The sequence below is a fragment of the Podarcis vaucheri genome (assembly GCF_965113315.1).
Source record: "Podarcis vaucheri genome assembly, chromosome: 16".
NCBI lineage: Eukaryota > Metazoa > Chordata > Lepidosauria > Squamata > Lacertidae > Podarcis > Podarcis vaucheri.
Genome location: NC_138754.1, coordinates 18,342,017 through 18,369,946, shown reverse-complemented (window position 1 = coordinate 18,369,946; position 27,930 = coordinate 18,342,017). Strand labels below are relative to the sequence as shown.

Here is a 27,930-nt window from a genome sequence, read left to right as displayed (position 1 = left end):
CAGCAGCAGCAACAGGGCCGGAGAGAGGGCGGCGCTTGGCAGCGGCAAGCCGGAGCGGCCTAGCGAGCGCGGCTAGGCTTCCCTCTCCGTCGGGGCGAATGTCCTCCGGGCTGCGGCGGGCGGCTCTGCTGGGATTCGGCCTGCTCCTCTGCAGAGCGGCTCGAGCGGGGCGCTGCCCGGCCCCGCGTTGGCCGCCTTCGCCCGGAGCCATGCAGAGCGCGGCGGCGTCTGGGGCCGCGCAGGGACCCAAGTACCTCGGGTGAGACTGGAGGGGAGAGCCGGGGCCCAGCGGCTTTTTCCTGGAGGGCCGGGTTCGAGCCGCGGCCCCGCGTACCTCTCGGACTGGTTCGGAGGACCGTCCTGGAAAAAAGCCCGGGGAGGGAAGGGAGAGCTAGCAGGAGAAGCAGCAGCACGCGCTTTCGGTTCAAGGGGGATGAAGGCCTGGGGGTGATTTGCAAAGACCTGGTCAGTGGACACGGAAGGAGGCCGAGGTTGAGCCCCACCTGCCGCCGCCACCTGTGCTCAGCTTCAGGATTCCGGAGTGCAACTTGTAAAGGACTGGCAGTGCCCTCGAGCATGCACAGAGCGCACTTCCTGGCTGCAGCCTCGCTCATCCGATTAGCGAGCCTGTGATATCAAGGCGCCCTGCGTTGTTGTTGTTGTATATTTAGACTAAATAATTGATTTCTTATTCTGCTTTCCCAGGGTGGGTGGGTTACAACGACATGAATTCACAAGATTAAAATCGTTTAAAACTTTTTTTGGGGGGGTTGGCTGGCTGAAGAGCGGGGTAAGATCTGTCAAAGTATTGTAGCGATATGAAATCGTGTGTAGGATTCCAGATATGGGGGGGGGGGGAGCTTAGCAACCAATATAATGCAGCAAGTAAGGATAAGAATAAAAACATCAGGGAGGGAGGGGTGAATGATATATTGTGTGTGAATTAAATTTGTTAAAACCTTTGAAAATCTAATTTAAAAAATCAATATTTTAAAAAAGAGGGGTACAAATGCCACAAAAAATAAATAAGCAAGCAAACAGAATAGGGTAGGGCTTTATATGTTTGTATAGATAGATACTGATCCATCTGGGGTGGTGGGACCTGTGGTACTCCAGATGTTGCTGTTGGACTCTTGACTCCTGGCCAGTGGCCTGGTTTTGATGGGATTTGTAGTCCAGCAACATCTGGAGGGCCAGAGGGTCCCTGCTTCCTGCTGTGGGTGCCACCCATTCTAGTCAATTCTTTCCCCCAGATCAAGAAAGCACAGTCACACAAACTTCACTTTCCCAAGCAATCTGGGTAAAACTCCAGTCCATGAGATCTGAGCCTTTGAAAACACACAGAGAGCTGAAAAAGGACGCGGGAAAGGCGGTCACTCTTCCAACTTCCTCCTCCGGCTCTATCTGCTTTTCAAGCAGGTGGGGAAATAACCACCCTCCCTGCCTCATAGCCCAGGGGGCAGAGAGTGGGCAAGAACTAGAGGCACCGTTGTGTCCATAGATGCCTAATAATAATAATAATTTGTACCCCGCCCATCTGGCTATGTTTCCCCAGCCACTCTGGGCGGCTTCCAACAAAGATGAAAAATACACTAAAATGTCACATATTAAAAACTTCCCTGAACACGGCTGCCTTCAGATGTCTTCTGAATGTCAGGTAGTTGTTTATCGCTTTGACATCTGATGGGAGGGCATTCCACAGGGCGGGCGCCACTACCGAGAAGGCCCTCTGCCTGGTTCCCTGTGAGGGAACCGCCAGAAGGCCCTCGGAGCTGGACCTCAGTGTCCGGGCAGAACGATGGGGGAGGAGACGCTCCTTCAGATATACTGGACCGAGGCCGTTTAGGGCTTTAAAGGTCAGCACCAACACTTTGAATTGTGCTTGGAAACGTACTGGGAGCCAATGTAGGTCTTTCAAGACCGGTGTTATATGGTCTCGGCGGCTGCTCCCAGTCACCAGTCTAGCTGCCAGATTCTGGATTAGTTGTAGTTTCCAGGTCACCTTCAAAGGTAGCCCCACATAGAGCGCATTGCAGTAGTCCAAGCGGGAGATAACCAGAGCATGCACCACTCTGGCGAGACAGTCTGCAGGCAGATAGGGTCTCAGCCTACGTACCAGATGGAGCTGGTAAACAGCTGCCCTGGATACAGATTTGACCTGTGCCTCCATGGACAGCTGTGAGTCCAAAATGACTCCCAGGCTGCGCACCTGGTCCTTCAGGGGCACAGTTACCCCATTCAGGACCAGGGAATCCTCCACACCTGCCCACCTCCTGTCCCCCAAAAACAGTACTTCTGTCTTGTTAGGATTCAACCTCAATCTGTTAGCCGCCATCCATCCTCCAACCGCCTCCAGACACTCACACAGGACCTTCACCGCCTTCACTGGTTCTGATTTAAAAGAGAGGTAGAGCTGGGTATCATCCGCATACTGATGAACACCCAGCCCAAACCTCCTGATGATCTCTCCCAGTGGCTGCATGTAAATGCTGAAAAGCATGGGGGAGAGGACAGAACCCTGAGGCACCCCACAAGTGAGAGCCCAGGGGTCTGAACACTCCTGGCCATGTCGCCAGCACCTGCCTAAAAGTTGTTATGTGTGATGTGTCGCCAAGGGGGTTTAAAAAAGGATAAAGGGGACCCCTGACCATTGGGTCCAGTCATGACCGACTCTGAGGTTGCGGCACTCATCTCGCTTTATTGGCCGAGGGAGCCGGCGTACAGCTTCCAGGTCATGTGGTCAGCATGACTAAGCCGCTTCTGGCAAACCAGAGCAGCACATGGTTTAGGATCCCACTTTAAACCGTCATGGCTTCTCCCAAAGAATCTTGGGAGTTGTTAGACTACAGTTATTCCCTTCCCAGAGCTGCTGTTCCCAGAGTTCCCTGGGAAGAGAAATGGGATGTTAAACAGACCTGTTCTGTGAGGGGACTAGGGGGTCTGCCAGCAACCCTCAGCACCCATAACAAACTACACTTCCCAGGTTTCTTAGTGGGAGGCCATGTCTGTTTAAAGTGGTACGATTCTGCTTTATATGTATAGTACAGATGGGACCTGCCCCTTCCCTCTGCCTGACCTTCTTCATAAAGCTGTTGTGTACAGGAAAGGCGTGTGGATAAAGGATGAAAGTGGGGATACAAGACTTAAACGTATCTCAGGCAAAAAAAATACGAGGATAATGTTGTGCTAAGAGATTCTGTCTTCTCCTGGCCAGCCAGAAGGAAGCTCAAGCCATAGACCAAGAACTGTTTGATGAGTACAAGTTCAGCGTCGATCAGCTGATGGAGCTGGCTGGGTTGAGCTGCGCCACAGCCATTGCAAAGGTAGGGGTTGCGGGCATAAAGAACAAGTCGAATGGTGCCGAAAGCTGGGGCTGAAGGGATGGCCGTGCCTGAGAATGACCTGTGGAACTACTTGCTGCAGGATGCTGCAGAACAGGGATGGGGAAACCTATGATCCTCTGCGTGTTCTCAGACTACAACTCCCACCATCCTTGGCCATTGGCCTTTCAGGATGGAGCTGATAGGAGTTGGACTCTAAAAAACCTGTGGAGGGCCACATTAGGATGAAAGGGGCACAGCACCACCAACCTCAGCCTGTGCTCTGCCAGCCCCCATTTGCCTGCCTTCTTAGTTACAATGGTCCCAGGGGAAGCCGTGGCTGTCACCTTCCTCCTCTGTAGTCCCAGTGCTGCTTTTGTAGAATTCAGCCGCGAGGCGGATGGAGACGAAAGTGGAATTAGCTGGCTCCATGCGCCTTTGGCTCTGGTTCTGACTGCTGTTGGGTTCCTTGGCTTCCACCCCACCAGCCCCATTGCCCTTCCCAGTTTATCCCATACTTCCTCCACAGAGGTTCCTGATGCATCTTTGTGAACTCATAAGGACTAGAAGAATGCACTTAAAAAAATAATATAAAAGTGAGGTGCTTGAGATACTGAATTCTCCATCAGATGATGATGATGATGATGATAGTAATTCATTTCTTATACCACACCCATCTGACTGGGGTGCCCCAGTCACTCTGGGTAGCTTCAAACAAAAATACCAATTAAATTGGTGCTAACCTTTAAAGTCCTAAACGGCCTTTGCCCTGTATACCTGAAGGAGCGTCTCCACCGCCATCATTCAGCCTGGACACTGAGGTCCAGCGCTGAGGGTCTTCTGGTGGTTCCCTCACTGTGAGGTTACAGGGAACCAGCCAGAGGGGGTAGAATGCACTCCCATCAGATGTGAAAGAGATAACCAATTACATGACTTTCCAAAGACATCTGAAGGCAGCCCTGTATTGGGAAGTTTTTGGTGCTTGATGTTTAAGCTGTGTTTTTATATTATGTTGGAAGCCGCCCAGTGACCAGGGAAACCTAGCCAGATGGGTGGCCTGTTGTTGTTATTAAACAAAGCAACAACGAAAAAGTCAAACAAATGAGAATAATACTTCAATTGATACTTCTATCCACGGGTTATTTGCATCATCACAGAATTCATCTCTTCACAGAAAACTCTTTTGTTTGTCTTCTCCTTTTCCCACAAGGCCTACCCATTCGACTCCACCATTAACCAGCCAACCGTCCTGATTGTTTGTGGCCCTGGAAACAACGGAGGAGACGGCCTGGTTTGCGCCCGGCACCTGAAAATGTTTGTGAGTGTCCTGCTCCTTTATCCTTCAGTAGAAATCATGGGGCCTGTTTGCAAACGGTGCTTCATTCTTACGCAGAATTGGGCTGGGGGTTGAGCTCGTGGATGTGGTTAATGTGGCATGTAATGTAGGAACTGGCTGTTTTCAGTGGAGATAAGAAAAGCCTGCTAGGTCAGGAAAATGGCCACCTGCTCCAGTATCCTGTTCTCACAGTGGCCTGTAGGAAACCCACAAGCAGGACTCAAGTACAAGAGCACTCTCCCGTCCTGTGGTTTCCAGCAACTGGTATTCAGAAACATTACTGCCTCTGACCATGGAGGCAGAGTGTAGCTTTGGTGGCTAGCAGCCATTGATAACCTGAAAGGACATGTCAGAAACATAGCTCTCTTAGATGATCTAGTGATAAGTCAGTCAACCTTCTACAGCCCTACAAATCACATTTTCTTGCCACGGTACAAGTATTCTACTAGCAGTTGACTGTGACACTATTCCTTCCCCCAGAGAATTCTGGGAGCTGTAGTTTGTTAAGAGAGTGAGAATTAGGAGATTGCTATCCCCCACAGAGAGCTACAATTCTCAATCCATATTCACAGGAACTCTTAAGAACTGTTGTTCTCTGGGGTGAAAAGGGTTCTCCTAACAACTCAATACCCTTAATGAATTACACATCCCAGAATTCCTTGGGGGAAGCCATGACTATGTAAAGTATCATAGTGCTTAATATGTGTCAGAGCTGCTTCCAGATCCCAGCTCACAGAGGATCACGCTAGCCGTCATTCACTGTACAAAAGTCTTATATTGAGTTACAGTTTCCAATTCCAAGCCGCAGCGTGCAGCTCTACGTCTTAGAAGCTAGACCGGCGAAGCTCCGTCTGAGTCTCCGCCTCCTGTGCACCAACTTAATACTCTAGCCTTACTCCACCTCTTCCGCCTTTCCTTCCTTCTCTGGGTCCCTCTGCCCCCCGTGGTCTCTTCCTTCCTGGACTCTTCTGACGCTGACCCCCCGGACCCTTCTCTCCTTGCGGCGGGCTTTAGGACCTGGCTCCCTATCCGGGCTGCTTACTGTGCCGCCTTCCTGCGCATTTGAACTTGGCGCGCGCGCCCAACCTTCCACCTTCCTCTTGACCGTTTCCTCGCTCCCCGATGGGGGTGTGGCCAATCCTGACTCATGCTCTCCCGCCTGTGTCGAGCCGCTGGATCCCGATGCCTGGCACCCTTCCTCCCTACTGCGCCCTGTTGGGCAAGTGGGACCCGATTTCCAACTGCTGCTCTCCGAGTCCCCTCTGGTCCCTTCTTCTTGTGGTGTCTCCCTAAGCCCCCCCCCCTTGCTCTGACCACTGGCGCTCCTTTCTGTGAATCTTCCGATTCACTGGAAAGACTCGGAGATCTTGGGCCGCTGTCATCGCTCATGTTCCCTTCGGATTCCTCCCCCTCGCTCTCTGTTTCCTCCCTTTCCTGTGCCTCTGCTCCTGAACCCCTGACAATATGCATTGTGCGGATGTGGCCAAAGTATGGACTGTTCAAATCCAATGGTTTGTTGTCCATTAAGTGTCACCACCTTGGGGAGGTGACCAGTGACGTCCCTGCAGATGCTCTCAGTGATCAAGCTACGATACCATGTGTCAGATGGCTCCTGAGGTAGCTTAGACCTAAGTTGTTTGGGGCTTTGTCAATCAATACAGTTGTGCAAATCTTCGTAATTTGCATTGAGGACCTCTTCAGGTTATAACCCCAGGATACAGTGGTACCTCGGGTTAAGAACTTAATTTGTTCTGGAGGTCTGTTCTTAACCTGAAACTGTTCTTAACCTGAGGTAACACTTTAGCTAATGGTGCCTCCCGCTGCCACGCAATTTCTGTTCTCATCCTGAAGCAAAGTTCTTAACCCGAGGTACTATTTCTGGGTTAGCGGAGTCTGTAACCTGAAGCGTCTGTAACCCGAGGTAGCACTGTATAAGTGTTCCAGATAAATAAATGAATATCATGTCTCTCTTGCAGGGCTATGAGCCAACACTGTTTTACCCTAAACGCCCCAACAAGCCACTTTTTGAAGGTTTAACCACACAGTGCAAGAAAATGGACATCCCGTTCCTTTCGGAGTTCCCATCAGAAGTAGGTAGACCACCACCTCTAAAACCCAGAAGAATAGGTGTTGGATCAGGTTAAGAAACACCATGAACCCACATCTTTATGGGCAGTAGCCAAAATATTAAGGTCAGCAAATAGGGGAAATAAACTGGAATGCAATGTAAACTTGAGGTGGGGAACCCCGAGACTAGCTTTGTGGGCCCATATGGAAATTACAGGGAATGAAACTCCAACTTGTTTGGTATGATATACAGTGGTACCTCGGGTTAAGTACTTAATTCGTTCCGGAGGTCTGTTCTTAACCTGAAACTGTTCTTAACCTGAAGCACCACTTTAGCTGCGCTGCCGGAGCACAATTTCTGTTCTTATCCTGAAGCAAAATTCTTAACCTGAAGCACTATTTCTGGGTTAGCAGAGTCTGTAACCTGAAGCTTATGTAACCCGAGGTACCATGTACTGCTGGCTCAACTAATAGTGCCAGATATATGCAAGAAATGATTTATGTGTGCTGTTGGTAGTTTGTGACTCTGCAGGTCAGTTGAGGAGTGACTAGGTTATCAACCTCACAAGTGGGGAAGAAGGCAAATGACATCCCTATCAGGAAAGGTTTAAAGCTCTCTGCCTACACCAATGTGTGTCTTAACTTTTCGTTCCTTTTTTCCTGCTACTGTCAAAATTGGTTGGGTTTGGCAGGAGGGGGTGGGTCTGATCTGCGCCTGGGGTGGGTGTCACAGGATGTGAAGGTCAAGAGTTGAAATTATATTTACGATTCTCGGCTCGTTTGCAGCCCTACTTCCCATGTTCCTCTGATTTTTTTTCTTTGTCTGGAATGTTTCCTTGAACTCTTGTTAGCACCACCTGGTATTCTGGAGGATAGAGGTTTGGGGGAGTTGCACAGAAACTAGACTACTCTCCAAAAGCTAAATTTGCATTGACTTTTTGGACCACTTTTGTGTTTTGTCTCGTCACACACATACACCCTCCCTGTTATCTGAATGAGAATTTGGCCTTTGAGGCCATTGGTCACAGCCCATGTGTTACACTAACCTGTTGCCCCTCGTTTCATTGGCAGGCTGCATTCATTGACGAGCTCTATGGCCTGGTGGTGGATGCCATTTTTGGGTTCAGCTTCCAAGGGGCTGTGCGAGAGCCCTTTGGCACCATCCTGAGCACTCTGGAGAAGGTCACTGTCCCCATTGTGAGCATCGATATCCCTTCTGGTATGTTGGGCCAAGGATGCTCTCTGAGCTGGGTACCCAAAGATTATTTCAGCTTCCGTGTAATGTAGCACATGGATTTCTTTTTTGCATGCTCCATCTCCAACCCCCCCTTCAAACTCTGTAGCCAGGACTGAGCCCAAAGGAAGCTGAACTCTTAACCTGCACAAGTTTAGGGAGATTTGAGCTTTGTGTTTTGCAGTAACTCATTTTGTAAATAGAAATAATAATGATACTTTGCATAATGTATATCTAGTTACACAGATAGAAGCAAGGAGTAATTCACAGCCTTGGGGACTAGAAGCCACCAGCAAGTTTTGTTTTACTTTTTTAAAAAACAGTTCTTAATGAACTCTCCCAGTCCCATATTCTGTGCCTTGTGCATATATTCAGGGCTGCTTATGGCACTTTGCACCACTCTTTGTGGATGAGTTACCTGGCTTTTATAAAGATTATGCAACCATGTTTGGAATTCTCAGTCGTCAGCGAAGGTTTCCTTAGCCCTCGGGCTGCAGCACTTTCATCCCCCTGCCACCATTTTGAAACATTTATTTACAAAATAATTTTTTTTTGGGGGGGGGGATTAAAGCTTCCAGTCTGCTCTGGGTTTGATGGCAAATGAAACCAATTTTGTTTGGGGTCTCCAATTTGGAGGATGGCCGTTTGCTGCTTGAGGGTTGTTGACAATTAATGGATCTAAGTTAGTACTTTTATTTTAGGTAGCTGTATTCTTTGATTGTATATTGAATCTGAATAGTACGGCTTGGGGACTTTTTGGTTTTATTCCAGATTTGTTTTGTTTAGATGCCTTAGGGCATTTTAAAGTATGAATATTTTAATTCAATGCAGCAATTGCAGAACGGTGTGCGATTTCATGACACACCCACATGGAACCTTGGTTTGAGCCCTGCCCCCCATCTGAATGCTGTTCCCCAGCTTCCTGGATGGGACCTGGTTAGCTGCCCTTGCATTTCACATTCCAAAACTAGGGTGGAGAACCTCAGAGAGATAGTTCTTGTTTTGCTGATTTCAGGGTGCTAAGAGGTAGTAAGGAATAAATGTTTCTGCAAAATTTGGAGAACATGCTACTACCATTAGGCTGGCTCATGGAAGCACCAGCTGCAACTTCAGAGTAAAATCAGGCTTTGGGGCTTTATTAAAATGTTTGTATGTTGCTGTGCAGTCATTAATCATAGATTCATATAGAGTTGGAAAGGACCACGAGGATCATCTAGTCCAACCCCCTGCAGTGCAGGAATCTTTTAGAGACCAGAATTTTGAATTCTGCCTCATGATACCGGTTTTGCAGAAATGGGTCCAGCCAGCCGTGGATCAATTTGGCAGCCACTTAACAGTCAGCTGTTGGATTTGTAATTTGGAGCATACTGAATTAACCAGGTATAAGCTTTCGTGTGCATGCACACGAAAGCTTATACCAAGAACTAACTTAGTTGGTCTTTAAGGTGCTACAGGAAGGAATTTCTTTATTTTGACTATGGCAGACCAACACGGCTACCTATCTGTAACTGAATTAACCAGGGTTTTCATTTCGACATTGTGACTTTGTATCAAAACTCCCTACGCATTAGATCAGGCATAGGCAAACTCCGGCCCTCCAGATGTTTGGGACTACAATTCCCATCATCCCTAGCTAACAGGACTGGTTGTTAGGGATGATGGGAATTGTAGTCCCAAACATCCGGAGGGCCGGAGTTTGCCTATGCCTGCATTAGATCCTTATTTTAAACATTTGACGACTCCAGCCCCATTATTTGTTGTTTCAGTTTCAGTTCTTGTTAAAGAACCTCATTTTTACCCTTCTGTTGAGATCCCACTCACTCAGCCAAGCACAGCCTTTCCCTCCCTACAATACGGTGATAATTCTGACCTACCTTACAAGGTTGTTGTAAGAGAATGTACATGGGAGCACCTTAAAACATTCAAAAAGCCACTCTATGAATGCTGAGGTGGTGTCAGAGACTGGCTAGACAAGGAGGAGTGGTGGCTACCAGTTGTCCAGGAAGTACCACTGGGGAGGAGGGAGATTTTGAGTTTGACTCAGACTGGTCCACAGAGGGAACCATCAGGAAAGTCTTGGAGCCAGAGAGTAGGGGCGAAGGGGAGAGGCACAGTGTGGGCACAGACCCTGATAGGGAGAGAGCAGAAGATACATCTTCCGCGTTGCAGGACAGTCCTCTTCCAGCCCCTTCTCTCCCCCCCCCCCAGCTCAAGAAAGGAGAGCTAAAAAACAGAAAGGGCAGATAAGAAAAGCTGAATGATGCCAGAAGAATGTACAGAGAGAAACACTTAAAGGATGGGAGGGGTTTCCAGCTTCTGCAACTTTCATACCTTGAGAGCCTTGGTGTCGGGTATCTCTGGTTGCGAAGCAATAAAGTTCTTTGCCTTCAAGCCACGTGCCTCTTCCTGATTTGCAGCCTGGTCGACAAGGCTATTCTGGCAACCTGACGGGCGGTAAGCATCTTCCTTCTACGGCAGGCATGGCCAAACTTGGCCCTCCATGTGCTTTGGGACTACAGTTCCCATCATCCCTGACCACTGGTCCTGTTAGCTAGGGATGATGGGAGTTGCAGTCCCAAAACATCTGGAAGGCCAAGTTTGGCCATGCCTCTTCTACGGAATAAAGGACTACTTGCACACCAAGGGAGTTACAAAGAAGTTTGATATTGGCTGCTGCGTTGTAGCACATTGATAAACCACATGACTCTATGTAAACCAACCTTCCTTGACCTGATTCTTCCTAGACGTTTTGGACTGCAACTTCCATCGGTTCCAGCCAGCACACCCCTGGAGTGGGGGCTGATGGGAGTTGTAGTCCAAAGCAGCTGGAGGGCACGCCAGGTTAGGGAAAGTGGCTGTGAACTTGTTTCTCAAGCACTTGTCCTTCTTTGATTTCAGGCTGGGACGTGGAGAAAGGGAACCCCGATGGGCTGCAGCCAGACATGCTGATCTCTCTCACTGCGCCCAAGAAGGCCGCAAAGCAGTTCACTGGACGCTACCACTTCCTAGGCGGCAGATTCGTGCCTGCAGCGCTGCAGAAGAAGTACTCCCTTAACCTCCCGGAGTACCCAGAGACAGACTGCGTCCTACGGCTCTCCTAGCCACTGCACCCCAAGCTGGGGAGACATCTGGATCAGAGGAGGAATTGAAATTAGGTTGGGTTAAGGTTTGGTGGTTCATTATTTGGAGTTACAAGTTAGGCCTTAAGAAGTAGCCTTGGATCGTAAGTGGACACACAGCAATTGAAAGCTATATGGGAAGGGATCAGAAGACTTTTGCGACAGCTTTAGACCAAACAAACCAAAAAAGGCTGCCTTCCATCACATTGTAAAAAAGTATGATTAGTGTCTGGGAAAAGGAACAACAGTGCAGATGTGGGGAGCCTTTGGCCTTCCAGATGTTGCTGAACTAGAACTACCACTACCACCTTCCCTGGCCGTCGGCCATGCTGGCTGTGGCTGATGGGAGTTGTAGTTCAGCAACATCTGGAAGGCCCCTTAAGAGAATCTTATTCTTTTCCTTTGTGCAAGGAAGAGACTGTTTTATAGACTGTAATAAACTGAGAGAACTTTCATTTTCCTTCAATAAAAATAGTGTGATTAAAAAAATAACTTTGCTTAAAAACACACACCACCCAACTGTTGTTGTTGTACTTGTGGACATCCTTTAGGGCAGAGCTGGGCAGCCAACCGTGCATGGACCAATCCAGCCCAGCTCCTTAGGTTGGGGCAGCTCCATGGCAGAACTCTACACTTGCTGCACACAAGAAATGGGAGAGCAGAAACACTGGACTTGTGTGTGGAGGAAAGTGCCTCTGCTGGATATTGGCTACACCAAATGTCCCTGTTGGGCTAATGCCCTGATAACCTACTTCTGGGCTTCTTAGCAGCCAATAGATGGCCATTATGAAAAATGGGGGTTGTAGCCAACATTTGTCCCATTCGGAGCAGATTCATTTAAATTAGTAGACTGTTGTGTCTGTTGATCTTACTAGGATTAACACTGGATGGAACCCGTATTCACACGTTTAAAGCACTTTAAACAGTCATGGCTTCCCTCAAAGAATTCTGGGAGTAGTAGGTTGTCAAAGGTATTGCACGTTGTTAAGAGACCACCATTCCCCTACCAGAGTTCCCATGGAAGAGGGATCGATTGGTTAAACCACTCCGGGAACTGTAGCTCTGGGAAGGGAATCGGTGTCTCCTAACACCCAGCACCCATAAAAAAAACCTACAACGTCCATGATTATTTGTGGGGAGCCAGCAGGACTGTTTATAGTGGTATTGCAGGGCTTTAACTGTATGATGTGAATGGGACCCATGTTGGGACTTTGGTGTGATGTAGCAGTGTTGTTTCTTCACCTTCAAGCAAAATTGAGCCATGCACTGTTTTATTTTTAATACCCATTTACCTAACCTCCTAGAGCAGGTTTTGACCAGACCCAGCGGAGGTCTGTTCCCTTTGCAAAAGGGATTCACTGGATACAACCCCCTGCTTCTCTCTGTGTTTTTGCCACCTTACTCTTCCAGCTGCCGATTCTTTACAAGAAAAAAATTAAGCAGCCAGCCTCCACGACACAAAGTGCGCAAATGAGCTTAGGCTAGAGCAGGGGTCAGCAACCTTTTTCAGCCATGGGCCGGTCCACCGTCCCTCAGACCATGTGGTGGGCCAGACTATATTTGGGGGGGGGGGGGAATGAATGAATTCCTTTGTCCCAGAAATAACCCAGAGATGCATTTTAAATAAAAGCACACATTCTACGCATGTAAAAACATGCTGATTCCTGGACCATCCGAGGGCCGGATTGAGAAGGCAAATGGGCCACACCCGGCCCATGGGCCTTAGGTTGCCTACCCCTGGGCCAGAGGGTGCTGTTGACGCAGCAAGTTTCTAATGTGGGACAGCAGCGAGATGGGATCCAGCAGGAACTGGGCTCTAAGAATTTCAGCGAGCAGAAGACCACCACCACAATTCCCTTTGCTATCATCCCACTTTCATTTTGATTTCCTCTTTGGCTTCCCTCTGTGACTGGCCATTTCTGGCCATTTCTCTGCAATTTCTACCAAAGGTCCTTTCTTGCTTTCTCCATCCTCCCGGTGCTTCCTTTTCTTCTTCTTTTTCTTCTTCTTTGGTTTCTCCTCCTCTTGTTCTTCCCAGGGATCCTCATCTACTGTCACTTCCAAGCTCTCATGAATCGCAGCCTCGCCTTCTCGTTCTTTGCGTTTCTTAGCTTTCTTTTGCTGTGGGCTGCTGCCATTCAAGGCAGCCTCAGTTGCCTCCTGCTTTCCTCCCTTTTGCTGGACGTAGCGAGCCAAGAAAGCTTTTTCCTGTTCCTCCAGCCGTGCCAGCTTTGCTGTCATGGTTAAGCCATGCCGAGCCCCTCTGGAAAGTGCACAGAACAGACATTGGGAGTGGCAGTAGCAACTCCAGCCACCAAAACATTCTTAAGATTCTGAACTTTGCTCATGACTTCTCCAGGTTCTCCAACTGGTAGACATGGGCCAAATCTGGCTTGTGGAAAAGTGTCACTTAATCCACCAGTGGCCAGTGTAAGAAAATAGGAGAAGAGCTTCACCTACCCCCATGCACTTAATACCACCCACTGCACATCTAGCTGCAGAGAGGCCTTAATCAACCTAGTGCTACACAGATAATCTGAACTACAACTCCCATCAGCAAAGGGAGGGGGGAAGAAGAGGGTGTAGTAAAAAATATCTGAAGGCCACAGGGTTGGCAAAGGCTGTTCCAAACACGTTATTTATTTTATAATATTTATATACCACTTGACAGTAAAAACAAAACCTCAAAGTGATTTACAAACAGAATAAAACAATAAAATTATCAGTAGAGCCAGCCATTTAAAACATGCAAATCTGTTAGCTGAGAACAGATTAAAACACATGTAAACATTCTACGTATCTAGGTAGGCTAGTCTAAACAAATGTGGTTTTAGCTGGCGCCAGAAAGAGTATAGCGAAAGCACCCACCTGGTGTCAATAGGAAAAGAGTTCCAAAGTGTAGGTGCTGCCACACTAAAAAAACCTGATTTCTTACAAACGCAGAATGGGCATTAACGTGAGACCTGTAATTCTGCCAGTTCCGCAGATCAAAGTGGTGGTCAAGTGGGCATATATGAGATATGACGATCTCACAGGTAAACTGGCCCAAGTTGTTAAAACTCAACCCTCCCCATAAAATTGGGGACGCATCAGCTAACTCTCATACCATACTCACTTATGGGCTGTTCTTCCTCCACAGGCCTGGACTAGCTCTTCATCAGTCAACCTGGGAAAGAGAAAAGCTTGTGTTAAGGAGTGACCAGCCTGCAGCTAAGGAGAATACACACACAGCCCCTCAAGGCAAAAAAGGGGGGCGGGAAGTGTGGTTAGACCTCTTTGCCAACCAAGTGAATCTAGGCCAACCCAACCCAATCTCAACCCCTAGTTACCTCCTGGCTGTAGATAGGTCCAGTTGCTCATCTTCATCCTCTTTGTCGCTGTCTGAAGAGGAGACGACGTATACAGGCTCTTCTCCACCAGATGTCAATGTAGCTGCCTGGAAGTGGGGCATAGATGGGTCAGAGGTGGCCAAAAATGTATCTTTACTCACTGTTAAGCCACATTCTGAATGGAAATGGCCCTTCCATAGGAGATCCCTTTAAACTGGGAGTGTCTGAGCCCAAAACTTCCTGCATGCAGCGCAGGGGCTCTTCCAGTGAGCTACAAACCATTCCAAACACGCCAAGCCCCACCATCAACACCACAAGTCTGAATCTTTAACATCTCACTACCTTCACAAAGCGCCCATAGACCAAGTTCTTCTCCCCATGCGCTTTACGGGGCTTTTTATTCGTTATCACTCCATCTTGCTCAGATACCTTTTTCACTTTGACACCATCCTAGAGGGGAGGAAAAAGAGAGGGGCAGCTGTATTCAGAGCTCAAAGCCTGAAAATGAACAATCACCACATGCTGTTGGGAATAGGCAGTGTGAGGAGGCACCTCTCTTTGGGGCAGGGGGGCAACTCAGAAACCAGGGCAACAGCAGTGGCTGACCAGAGGACAGGGAAGAGGAGGAGAGGGGAGAGGAGGCTGATCAAAAAAGGGCGAGAGGCTGCCAGCTCTGCAGGCAAGGGGTGACATAACTGGGCTCCTGAGGCCCACAGGGGTGATGCAGAAAGAATGTCGTTGGTCAAGGGAGCAGTGGACTCAAAAAAGTTGAAAACCTCTGACCTACTGTATAAGTTTCCACACCATGACAAAACCCTGGGCCTTCCAACAATGCCAAAGCCCAAAGTTGTATGTCCTCTTTACCTGCCCAGTCTCCACAGCAATGTTAGCAGCAGATGAATTGAAGAGGTGGTCCCACCAATGGAAAGTGAATTGCTCAGCTGGGTTGTGGCCCACCTGTGTTGGAATGAAACAGAAGTTATGAGCTGTAGACTCTCCCAAAGTAGTGACAGCCACTTTTGCCCACAACTTCGCAGGGCCCCAAAGGCTGCCAACACCATATCCCAAACCAAAGAGACGATTACACTGTAGCCCACTGCCTCTCTTTTATGACTCCCTCTCCTGCATTTTGAAGCTATCTGTGTTTTTTTTAAATTTTATTCTTGTTTTGGCCAGGAATTCTACACCTATAGACACTTCTCAACCGATTTTAGCTAAAACGAAATATATTCTATGATCAAGCTCCTTATTTAAATCAGTCAAGTGTCCGTTGCCTCTGATGAAGAGTACTTCATACCCATAATATGTTAATCAACAGGGAGCACTTTTAAAGACAAGACCTTTTTTCCAGCTCCTTCCTTCTCCACTGAACTTGCTGATCAAAGATTCAGCCTCCCTAATCTTTTCTAAACCCACAGGCTCAAGATCATAACTTTCCTTACCCCAGCTGAGTCACACTTGACTTTGACCTTTATGGCTTCAGAGATCCCATTTTCTCGCTTCCCAAGTCCTTTGCCTAAAATAAAGTTTGCGAAGAGTGGAGTCACAGTTAGGAGAAAGAACAAACAGGAGGCAGAGTTCTTTGCAGCCAATGAGTTCCAAATATCATTCCAAAAAAGCAAGCAGCTAGAACAGTGATTAGTATTTAACTGGCACACGGGGTCTGACCATAACGAGAGCTGAGTGCATGCCATAACACTACACACACAGAAAAAGAATATGATACTGGACCGACAAAAGCTTTAAGGTCTTTAGATAAGCACTTTCCTGCTTCTCACCCTGCTAGTGTGTGTGAAGTTGAAACACAGATTTTGACTAGTATTTCTTCGCATCCCACCCCATCCTTTTGCCCCATGCTGTGATGAATCTAATGTTGCTCCAGTTCTATACATATACATTAATGGGAGGGGGGGCTGAATGTATCCAAAAGATCCCCATGAACAAGCCCCACCCACTTACCTTTCTTCCAGCCATGCTTCTTCAGTTGCTTCTCTGCAAATTTCAGCCCTTTGCTTTTATTCTGCTGAGCAGTGTCATTCATGATAGAAGCTGGATAGACCCATATGGAACATAAAGAAGCTGCGAAATAAAAGAGCGGCAGACCTGTGCCTAGAAACACGGCACAAAAGGAAGTCTGAATGAGCCCTGACTGGCTGTCCCTCTCCAGGATTTTAGGCAGGGAGTCCTACCCCAGCCCTACTGGGCATGCCAGGGATTGAGCCTTCTGTATGCAAGGCAGATACTGTGCTACTGAGCTACAGCCTTTCCCCAGAAGAAAAAGAAAAATTACAGCCCTCACGGTTCTGAATAAAGGACTGATTTAAATAGAAGCCGAGGAAGCTGCCTTATACTGAATCAGACTCTTGGACCAGCTACCCCAGTATTACCTACACTGACTGGCAGCTGCTCTCCAGGATTTCAGGCAGGGAATTCCCCCCAGTCCTGCCTGGAGCAGCCAACTTGGGACCTTCTGCACGCAAACCAGTTGATCTACCATAGCCCTACACAAGAAAGAGAATTACTTAGCTCTCAACAACCTTAACCCTGCGGAAGGAAACTCAAACGCTCTCACCAGCGACCCTCCACTCTGCCCAAAGGTGGAATAGCCTCGGACTGCACTCCCGCATCTCTCCAGCAACCCCCGCCCACAATAAAAAGCACCCAGCTCACCAGTCCTCCAGAAAACGAAAAAGCTCCAGTTGCGGATCACTCGGAATTGCGGCGCTTCACTTTCGATGCAGACACGTGATCAACACGGGCGCGGCCATCTTGACCGGAAGTAAGATCCTTCCCCACCCACGCCCTGGCTGCAAAGGATTGTGGGTGAATTGAAGAGAGGTGACCAAAGGGACCAGCGGGGAGGGTTAAAGCGGCTTGTTTAGGGGCCGTATTGTATTTAGCGCTGGATTGCTGCGCGTTTAAAGGGTTTTTTAAATAAATGATTTTTGCTAGTGGCTTTTCTCTGATTGGCATTATTAAAAGCTTTATCGCTGTTAGACAGCAGCCCAACCTCTGCAAATATACACCTGTCGGGTGACAGTTGCAAACACAAGCGTTGCTTTTTAACACCTTTATTTTTTATTGTTTCATGAAATCTATATACACCTTGATTGCAAGGGGGAGCCTCAAAGCAGTTTGCAAGAGGAACAAAACAACAAAATTATCAGTAACAACAGCTGTTTAAAAGATTCAGAAAAGAGTAATGAAATCAACAATGAGCTTAAAACATATATCAACATTATTCATACCTGGATAGGCTGGCATTAACAACAATTTTAGCAGGCACCAAAAAAAGTGTAGGCAGGGGGTTCCAAGGTGTGTGTGTCCTGCCACACTAAAAGTTCGATTTACAAATGTGGAGTGAGTGTTACGAAATGAGTATTTTGCTATAATCTAAGGGTGTAATTAAATGTGTTTATATCACTCCCGTGGGCTTAGCTCAGTTTGGCTTAATACGCAGAAGCGCCTTCTTTATTGCTAAATATATTCAAATATTATGGAGCAACAGTTAATGGAATAAGCTAACCTGGTGACCCGGTAGGATGGCTTTGAGAGGATTAGGCCCAATTCCTGGAGGAGGCGATAGCTATGTTCTTCCTCCACTATTGCAAGCTGTATGCTGCTGAATGCTGCAAAAGTTTTCTTGCACCCAGGTACTGTTTGCTGGCATCACAAGAGGCCTCTGCTTGGTCACTCTGAGAACAGGATGCTGGATGAGGTGGACCAATGGCCTGATCCAGCAGCGCTTTGCTTATGAACTTACAAATGTCATGGTGATTCTAATCAATCAGACTGGGTAGAATTTTGGATACGAGTTTCTCGTCTTACTTTAGGATTGGGACAACAGGGAGAGGGGAATGTTCAGCCACAACAGGGGAAGGCTGCCAATGGAAGACAAAGAAGGTCATTCATTTACTCAGTCTAATTTATTAAAATCATTCATTTCTATAAACTTTTTAAGAACTGTACCACATGCTCCATACATTTCCTTGAGCTCGGAAATTCAAGTGGCCATAAACCAAAAAAGCTAATTGTTGCATGGAATCCATCTGGAAGATGATGATGTGTCACGGGCACACCGTTGTCCTCCAACCGCTTCTTGTACAACAGCCCATCATCCCGGAGAATATCATACTCGCAGGTTAGAAGGAAAGTCTCCGGGAGCTGGCGGATTATGTCATCCTCTGCGTGAAGGGGGGCAAACTTTGTCTCACCAGCTCTTTTAACTTGTTCATAAAGTTCTTTTGAAAATGGAGCAGGAGCATTAGGGACATAGCCCCTGGCCTTAAATTCTTCTGGAATGTAATCAGCACTGACCCATTTTTTGTACTTCTCCCTCAAATCAGAAGGGATATGGGCACCTTTTATAACTAGGTCCACATTGATCTCCTTCCCAGTGAGATGTGTCAAACCAAGTTTGATAGCTCGTTTTCTGTACAAGAGAGGAACTGATTGGTTTTGCTGATAGGATGGCAAATCAAAGTCCCCTGATTGTAGAAATGGGTAGATCAGGACCTGAGCTCGCACTCTTGGGAGGTCCTCTCTGGTCACCAGTTCTTGACAAATAGCTGTTGCAAATGTGCCTCCGCTACTCTCCCCAACAATGGCAATGCAGTTGGGGTCCACTCCGTACTCCTCTGCATTCTTCAGAAAGTGTATTGTAGCAGTTAAACAGTCCAGTACAGGGACTGGATAGGGATGCTCAGGAGCTAAACGAAATCTAAAGAGAAAACAAGATATCGCCCACAATCAACACCATACACTTCATGGAAAAAGACCATTTTCTGTAATGGCATACTGCAAGTGCTGAGAATCTTTTTCACCCCTGGGGCCACATTCCTTTCCATGCAACCTTGTGGGGGCCACATGCCAGCTACAGGTGGACCTGAGGCAAAAATGGAAAGCAAATGCAAACTTTCCCTTTGGATGAATAGGCGGTTTCATTACAACACACCTTTCTCTACCCTCCAGCTCCTTCCTTCTTGCATATCCCCCTCATTTCTCCGATGAAAATAGGGGCATTCTATTCCATAATGATAATAAATTAGTTATACCCCACCCATATTACTGGGTTTCCCCCGCCACTCCGGGCAGCTTCTAACATATATAACAAGGTAATAAAGCATTAAACATTAAAACACTTCCCTATATAGGGCTGCTTTCAGATGCCGTATCTCTTATCTCTTTGGCTCGGGTTGCATAATTCCAAACACTCCCAACATTTCTCAATGAAAATAGGGACATCCTGAAGAAAAGTGGGACATTCTGGGATCAAATCAGAAACCAGGATGGCTTCTGAAAATCTGGGACAGTCACTGCAAATAGGGGCACCTGGAGGATCTATTCTTGTTTTCCTCTGTCCGTTAGCAGGTTCCGGTAGCATCCTGTGCATCAGTGAAGTTATAATCCCACTACTAGGTATCTACCTGTCCTCCATCCACAGCTCACCTGATCAGGTTGGCAAGACTCCTAGCAATTGCTAATACCAATGGATACTAGTCACAAGGATGATGTGCCAACAAGACAGAAGTACTGTTTCTGGGGGACGGGCTGGGTGGGTGTGGGGGACTCCCTGGTCCTGAGTGGGGCAACTGTGCCCCTAAGGGACCAGGTGGGCAGCCTGGGAGTCATTCTGGACTCACAGGTGTCCATGGAGGCACAGGTCAGGTCTGTGTCCAGGGAAGCTGTCTACCAACTCCATCTAGTAGGCTGGCTGAGACCCTGCCTGCCTGCACATTGTCTCACCAGGGTGGTACATGCTCTGGTCATCTCTGGCTTTGACTATTGCAATGCGCTGGATGTGGGGCTACTTTTGAAGGTGACTTGGAAAGTACAACTAATCCAGAATGTAGCAGCTAGACTGGTGACTTGGATCAGCCGTCGGGACCATATAACTCTGATCCTAAAAGAACTACATTGGCTCCCAGTACATTTCAGAGTACAAATCAAAGTGTTGGTGCTGACCTTTAAAGCCCTAAATGGCTTCAGCTCTGTATACCTGAAGGAGCATCTCCACCCCCATCATCCAGCCAGGACATAAGAGATCCAGCTTTGAGGGCCTTCTGGATGTTCCCTTACTGCTAGAAGTAAAGCTACAGGGAACCAAGCAGATGGCTTGGTTAGTGGTGTCCACCCCATGGAACACCCTCCTCAGACCCTCCAAGTGAGTCTATTTTCTAGGGACAGTCCCGGATTTACAGAAGCTGTCCCAGTTTCTGATTTGATCCTGGAATGGCCCACTTTTCCTTATGATGTCCCTATTTTAATCCGATAAATGTTGAAGAGTATGGTAAGACATCAGCATTTTCATCGGAGAAACATTGGATGCTATGGTAGGAGGTCCCTATTTTCATCGGAGAATTGTTGCTGGGTATGTCAGATGTCAAGGAGATGAGTAACTATGTAACCTTTAGAAGATATTTGAAGGCAGACCTGCTAAGGAAAGCTTTATAATGTGCAATGTTTTATTACGTTTTTATATATGTTGGAAGCCACCCAGAGTGGCTGGGTGGGGTACAAATAAATAAAATAAAATAAAATAATTCCTCTGGGATCAGGTCTTAGAAAAGGTTAGAAGCTGAGGGGCATTACACGGCTACCAAGAGACTCACTCTTACCCAACACTCACAACCACTGAATCACTTTGGTTGGCCATGAAACGGCAGATCTTTTCAGAGGCTCCTGGAAGAAAGCAAAAGCCCCCCCAAACCTCCATTACAATTTTTCCTGGTCAAGAACACTGATATCATTGTGAGCTGAACTCTGTGTCAGTCCTACTAAAAGTAAATCTGTTGAAATCAAGAGATCTGCTTATTTATTTATTTTTATGTCATAAAATGTAGATGCCACTTGATTAGAGAAAACAAAAACTTTTAATAGAGCTCAGTTGGGAAAAACTCAGTTGAACTCATTGTAAATCACTAGCTAAAAACCATTCTGTGGGTTTTACTCTCTCCTGATCAGTAACAGAACAAGCAGTGTCACTGGGTAAAAAACAAAACAAAACTTCCACCCACATTTCTGGGCTTCTTTCCAGTTATTTCTGATCATCTCTGGAAGCCATTTCATAGAACTCCTTTGCGGCATGAAGCAGATAACATCTTCTTTGACATTTTAAGGATATTTCATTGAGTGTGATACAGAACTGGTCACCTTTGTAACAGGGGGCCTCTCAGCCCCATTTTCTTACCACACGATGACATCCTACATTAATCTTAAACTGTCAACAGCAGCAGTATGAAGCACCCCACCTCTATGTAGCAAACATTTTGGGAGCTTTACATTAAAGTACCACCCCAAATTCTCCACAAACCATTTGGTAAACCTTTGTGAGACTGTTTCAAAGAACTTACGGAAGCTTCCAGTGAGCCCAGCGCCTCCATGAAGATAGATGATTCCTCTCCTGTTCCCAGCAGCTGGTGTCTTGGGCCAGTACACCCTCACTGGCACCCCATCAAAAACCAGGTCCTTACTGATCAACTTTGAGTCCTTCCCTGTTAGTATGGCATTGAACGCAATCCTCCAGATGATGTATCTATGGCAAATGCCCAGTTTTTCCAGAAACAATCCCTGTTTAAATCAAAACATTCAGCATACATATTAACATAGGTGCCGACTCCATGGGGCCTGAGGGGGCCCGAGCCCTCTCAAAAATTCGTTTGGGGGGCTCCGCCCCCCCAATAATCTCAGGCGCCCCTCCAGCAGAGCGCCACCGCCGCCCCTCCCCCAGCCCAAAATGCACAGGGTCGGGCTGCATGCCTCCTGCCCTCCCTCCCGAGCAAAAGCTCCACCCAATTTCCTTCGGAGCTGATTAATAGGCGCAGCACGCTCTCCCCTATTCGCTCACGAGGAGGCAGACCACTTTATCTGCATATTCATGAGCTTATTTATTATTCATGAGCTTTCCCGCCCCCCCCCCAATATTTGTTATAAGTCCGCGCCCCTGTACATATATGTACATAAGAATGTAAAAAGAGCCTGTAAAAAGAGTTTCCTGCTTGGCAGGGGGTTGGACTCGATGGCCCTTGTGGTCTCTTCCAACTCTATGATTCTATGATTCTATGACCTGGCCAATGGCCCATCTAGTCCAGCAGCCTGTTCTCACAGTACCTGTGGGAAACCTTCAAGCAGGATCTGTGCACAGGAGCCCTCTCCCAGCAAAAGGTATTCAGAAGCATTGGTGCATGTAGCTTTAGAAGCAGGGTATAGGCATGGAGACTAGCAGCCACCCAAAAACTCCTCCTCACTGAATTTATCTATTCCTCTTTGGAAGCTATTCAACTTTGTTTGATGTATTACAGTATTTTAATTTTTTTTGGAAGCCGCCCAGAGTGGCTGGGGAAGCCCAGCCAGATGGGCAGGGTATAAATAATAAATTATTATTATTATTATCTTGGTAGCCATCACTGCCCCCTGTGAAAGAGACTTCCATAGTTTGAATATGTTTGGTGTCAAGAAGTCCTTTCTTCTATCTGTCCTGAATCTTCCAACATTCAGCTTCATTGGATCTCCACAAGTTCTAGTGTCATGAGAGGAGAAAAGCTTTTCTCTATCCACTTTCTCCACGCCATCCATAATTTTACAGACCTCCATCATGTCGCCAGTTGCTTGCCTTTTCTCTGAACTAAAAAATCCTGAACATTGTAGCCTTATTGATAAGGAGGGTGGGTCACTCCATCCCTTCGATTGTGATATATTCAAAACAAACTTACCAGTCCAAGTGTATATTCCATTGCAAAACTGAAAACTCGTAATTTTATGCCCTGGCTGATTCCTGGAGGAATGTGGGTCCTTTTAAAATGATAATAGACTCCCCATGCAAACAGCAAGGAATGAATGAATGAAAATGTATATAATATCAGCATCCACAGAGTTCCACCAAATGCCATTTCCCTTACACTCAGAAGTGCAGGTGTAGGGACTTCGCCTGAGCCGATGCTTTTGTAAGGGCTTTGTCTGGGACAATGCTAATTGTATGAGACTAGTCTTCTCCATGTGCAAGAGAGCATCCTCGGCCAACCCACATAGCTTTCAACTGAGAAAATATTTTATTACGTAATCTGTTCGGATTGCAGTCTAGCCTAGATTACTGACTGCTGCGGTTGTTCCTCACACAGGGTGTGGCTGTAGCTTCCCATTCCTCCTCCAGAGAGAAGAGGTGCATGGGATTTCCATAGACTCTGAAGGCCAAGCAGATCAGGCCAAGCACCCTTCTCTTATGATAGGCACCACCCTTGCAACACATCATTTTTATGATGCTTCCTCTCCCACACAAAATACTTCAGCATCTTTCATCCCCCATGAATTGGGCAGCTCAGGTGATCAGGGATGGCACATCTATGCAGGTGTGGCCATGGGCGCAGATGCGGAGGAAGGGGCTGCGGTGGGGGCAGACCGCCCGGGTGTCAAGACTGAGGGGGGTGACAAAACGGCACAAAGGCGCAAAAAGTATTCCGCCTTGGCGCTTTCCCCCGCCTCCCCACTCGCCCGCCCGCCCCTCGCGCCTTGTCTAGTCCTTCCTCTCCCCCCTGCGCCCGCCCAGTACGCAGTTCCTACCAGACTCCCCTGCTTTTGCTTTCACGGTGCATCCGCGTGCATGAAAGGGAAATCAGCGCAGGCCTTGCATCTTGTTTCCTTTTATAGACAGGCAGGTGTCGGGCCGCAGACTAGCCTTGCAAACGGAGAGGAGCTTTCTGCAAACCTCGGGGGACTTTCCATACATCCACACACCCTCCCTCGGGGGCGAAGTTGCCGGCCTCGTTGCCTTAAGGGTTAAAGCTAGAGAGTGCGAGCTGCTAGAGAGAGAGATGCTGGATACTGACTTGGGAAAGGGGGCGCGGCCTCAGAAGAACAGCTGACCCGTCCCCTCTGCCGTCGGATGCTGCGACGAGTCGGGTGAGTGCAAAGCACCTTGGGTTGCAGCAATCTTTGGGTGTGTTTGGGTGTTTGTGCAATGCAATGCAATGCAATGCAATGCTATGCTATGCTATGCAATACCCGTGGAATTGGGGTTAGGGGTGGAGAGAGAGCAGGCAGGGAAGCTGTGGGTCGGGGGGGGGTTGCAGCTGATTCATCCTAGTTGCAAAGAAGAGACAAGCTTCTCCCTGAAGGTGCGCTCTCTCTCTCTCTCTCTCTCTCACACACACACACACGTGCGTCTGCGTGAACACGTGAAGAGCCCTGTAGTTTGATCAGGCCAACGGCCCATCTAGTCCCGCACCCTGTTAGAATCGTAGAATCTTACAGATGGAAGGGGACCCTGAGAGTCAACTAGTCCAACCCCCTGCAATGCAGGGATCTCAGTATCGTCTCCCCGCGGTGGCCAAGCCTGCAAGAAGGATTGGAGCCCAAAGGCATCTCTCCCCTCCAGCGGCTCCTGGCAACTGCTATTCAATTAAGTGTAACAATAATTTAACGACAACTTGGGCAGCTCCCCACAGAATATTTTAAAAAAACCAATGACACATCAAACATTAAAAGCTTCTCCATACAGGGCTGCCTTCAGATGTCTTGTAAAAGTCAAATACAGTGGTACCTTGGGTTAAAGATGCTTCAGGTTGAGTATTTTCAGGTTGTGTTACACGGTGACTTGGAAGTAACGGAACGGGCTACTTCCGGGTTTTGCCGCTTGCACATGCGCAGACGCTCAAAATGACGTCATGCGCAGAAGCGGCGAATCGCGACCTGTGCAGACGCGGGTTGCGTTCTGCTCAGGATGCAAACGGGGCTCCAGAACGGATCCCATTTGCATCCAGAGGTACCACTGTAGATGTTTATTTCCTTGACATCTGACGGGAGAGCGTTCTACAGGGAGGGCGCCACTACTGAGAAGGCCCTCTGCCTGGTTCCCTGCCATTGAGTTGATATAGAGCATCTATCCTAAACTGTCAGCTTCTCAAAAAGCAGGATCAGGAAGTTTTAAATGTTTGATGTCTTATTACGTTTTTGTATTTTGCTGGAAGCCGCACTAAGTGGCTGGGGAATAATTTATTATTACTACTACTACTACTACTACTATTATACCACCTGTTCAGTCTGAAAATTTATTTGTACTAGTGCATTTGGAAGCATCAGAATAACTTGAGGTAATATATTCGTACAAAACCTTTGCTCCCAATTCATCCTTTGCAATCCTACCGGCAGAATTTGACCTGAGTCCTGGGATAGCTCAGTTGGTAGAGCATGAGACTCTCAGGGTTGTGGGTTCGAGCCCCACCTTGTCAAAAAGATTCCTGCATTGCAGGGGGTTCAACTAGATGACCCTCTTGGTCCCTTCCAACTCTGTGATTCTATGGTCAATGAACCTCACTTATTTGCAATGAGGGAACCACCACAAATTTTTTTAAAGCAACATTTTATTAGAAGTTCCGCAGCCCACCTTTGCATAATAGGAGTTTGCCTTTGTAAAATTGGAGAGCGAAAGTACAGTGGTACCCCGCAAGACGAATGCCTCGCAAGACGGAAAACCCGCAAGACGAAAGGGTTTTCTGTTTTGGAGGCGCTTCGCAAGACGAATTTCCCTATGGGCTTGCTTTGCAAGACGAAAGCCCATAGGGAAATCTCCGGGGACCTGTTTTAAATTGCTGGCGGTCGGGAGCAAAGACTTTCGCCCACAGCCGGCCTTCAGAAGAGGTCCTGGACCTCTTCTGAAGGTCGGCGGGGGGCAAAAGTTTTTGCTCCCCCCCCCGCCTGCCTTCCCGGGACAGCGGAGACTTCTCCGCTGCCCCGGGCGATCTTAAAATGCTGGCGGGCGGGAACGAAGCGTTCGCTGCCGACCCCCAGCATTTTAAAATCTCCCCGGGACAGCAGAGAAGTCTCCGCTGCCCCGGGCGATCTTAAAATGCTGGCGGGCGGGAGCGAAGTGTTCGCTGCCGACCCCCAGCATTTTAAAATCTCCCCGGGACAGCAGAGAAGTCTCCGCTGCCCCGGGCGATCTTAAAATGCTGGTGGGCGGGAGCGAAGCGTTCGCTGCCGACCCCCAGCATTTTAAAATCTCCCCGGGACAGCAGAGAAGTCTCCGCTGCCCCGGGCGATCTTAAAATGCTGGCGGGCGGGAGCGAAGCGTTCGCTGCCGACCCCCAGCGTTTTAAAATCTCCCCGGGACAGCAGAGAAGTCTCTGCTGCCCCGGGCGATCTTAAAATGCTGGCGGGCGGGAGTGAAGCGTTCGCTGCCGACCCCCAGCATTTTAAAATCTCCCCAAGACAGCGGAGGCTTCGCTCCCGCCCGCCAGCATTTTAAAATCGCCCCGGGACAGCAGGGGCTTTTAAAATGCTGGCGGTCGGCAGCAAAGCCCTCCTGTCCCCGGAGCTTGCGGGGCGGGAGGTGGGAAGAAGGACTTTTCTTCCCACCGCCAGCCTTCAGAACAGCCTTCTGAAGGCTGGCAGTGGGAAGAAAAGCCCTTGTTCCCCCCCCCCAGCCTTCAGAAGAGGTCGGGGGACAGACTGTCCCCGGACCTGGTCTGAAGGCGGTTTCCCTAGGAACGCATTAATTGATTTTCAATGCATTCCTATGGGAAAAACTTGCGGAACGAATTAATTTCGTCTTGCGAGGCACCACTGTAGAAGGAATCTCAGGGTGGGAACATGATCACACGTATACCTGCACCAAATATGAAATCCAGCATGTGGCCTGCTTGATGTGTGGGGCCCGAAACAAACTGGGAGAGTGTCGCCATGGAAGATACCAGGTCCAGAGCCTGTGAGGAGGAAGTGGCATCAGCATGGATGTTGAAGTCCCCCAACACCAATACGTTAGGGAACTCCAAGGCCCAGCCGGCCACTGCCTCCAGTAGGCCTAACAGGGTGGTGAGGCGTTCACAAAGTAAAGGAAGGATTGAACTCTGATTAATAAGAATACACACAGAGGCTTGAACCAGCAAGACTCTGGGAAGGGTGCTATCAGGGGATGATTAGCTGCTTGTGCTTAAAATGGTGCCCCTTCAGAGTTTGTGCGGCCCCACAAACCTCTGTGTGTAACAGAGCTCCTCAGACATGTCTGCTCTAGTCACTATTAGAGTCCGACAGTGGCTGTTTGCGGAAACGCCTCCAACAAAGAAGTTCCTTAACGGAAACACGTCTCCTGGACTCACGACGTGACAGCTTCCGACGAAGCATGGGTCTCCCTGCAGTTGCTTCTGACACCTCCCCACTATTTTCGCTGGACGTGTCTCTCACCCCTTTCTCTCCCCTGCTTCCTGCCTGCGTTGCTGCGTCTCTCTCAGTATTACTGAGATCCTCCTCCAGAGACCCCGCGCTCCCCCTGCTGGTCCCTGCTTTGGCTGTTGAGTCTCTCCCCGTCTCTGGGAGCCCTATCACCTCCTTTCCCTCTGATGTCAGTTCCCTGACATCCACCTCCCCTCCAGGGCCCCCTTCCCCCCCGCCCCCTCCCTCTCCTCTGGGCGGTGAGGAGCTGAAACCCCGAAACGAATCCTCTTCATCTTCAGACGTCTCGAACATTTCCCTCCATCGGTCTTCGTTCCGACTCGCTGAATCCTCCTCCACCTCGGAATCAGAGAACCCCTCCAAC

General features: G+C 48.3%; 3 protein-coding genes across 6 annotated transcripts; 1 reads left to right on the top strand and 2 right to left on the bottom strand.

Moving 5' to 3' along the window:
* The first annotated feature begins 55 nt into the window (after positions 1–55).
* Positions 56–11,581, top strand: NAXE (NAD(P)HX epimerase). The gene is made up of 6 exons (XM_082203987.1): positions 56–259; positions 3,215–3,323; positions 4,531–4,638; positions 6,633–6,746; positions 7,795–7,942; positions 10,856–11,581. The coding sequence occupies exons 1-6, from the start codon at positions 99–101 to the stop codon at positions 11,056–11,058; spliced, it is 843 nt and encodes a 280-aa protein (XP_082060113.1). The 5' UTR covers positions 56–98; the 3' UTR covers positions 11,059–11,581.
* Positions 11,582–12,330: 749 nt separating this feature from the next.
* Positions 12,331–17,218, bottom strand: GPATCH4 (G-patch domain containing 4). Of its 3 annotated transcripts, none has more exons than XM_082203982.1 (8): positions 17,076–17,218; positions 16,365–16,454; positions 15,848–15,921; positions 15,270–15,362; positions 14,748–14,855; positions 14,406–14,512; positions 14,192–14,242; positions 12,331–13,339 (listed from the first exon to the last, which is right to left on the bottom strand). In XM_082203982.1, exons 2-8 carry the CDS (start codon positions 16,444–16,446, stop codon positions 12,952–12,954), a joined length of 903 nt encoding a protein of 300 aa, XP_082060108.1. In that variant the 5' UTR covers positions 16,447–16,454; positions 17,076–17,218; the 3' UTR covers positions 12,331–12,951. The 3 variants fall into 3 exon arrangements, with proteins under 3 accessions (XP_082060108.1, XP_082060109.1, XP_082060110.1); XM_082203983.1 differs by having other exon boundaries at positions 16,365–16,484; positions 17,076–17,189; XM_082203984.1 differs by having other exon boundaries at positions 16,365–16,514; positions 17,076–17,180.
* Positions 17,219–17,460: 242 nt separating this feature from the next.
* LOC309521441 (arylacetamide deacetylase-like 4) lies at positions 17,461–23,888 on the bottom strand. 2 transcript variants are annotated; one of them, XM_082203937.1, is made up of 5 exons: positions 23,117–23,888; positions 21,758–21,974; positions 21,023–21,086; positions 18,352–19,125; positions 17,461–18,320 (listed from the first exon to the last, which is right to left on the bottom strand). In XM_082203937.1, the coding sequence occupies exons 1-5, from the start codon at positions 23,291–23,293 to the stop codon at positions 18,314–18,316; spliced, it is 1,239 nt and encodes a 412-aa protein (XP_082060063.1). In that variant the 5' UTR covers positions 23,294–23,888; the 3' UTR covers positions 17,461–18,313. The 2 variants fall into 2 exon arrangements, with proteins under 2 accessions (XP_082060063.1, XP_082060064.1); XM_082203938.1 differs by lacking the exon at positions 17,461–18,320 and having other exon boundaries at positions 18,340–19,125; positions 23,117–23,886.
* Positions 23,889–27,930: the final 4,042 nt, after the last annotated feature.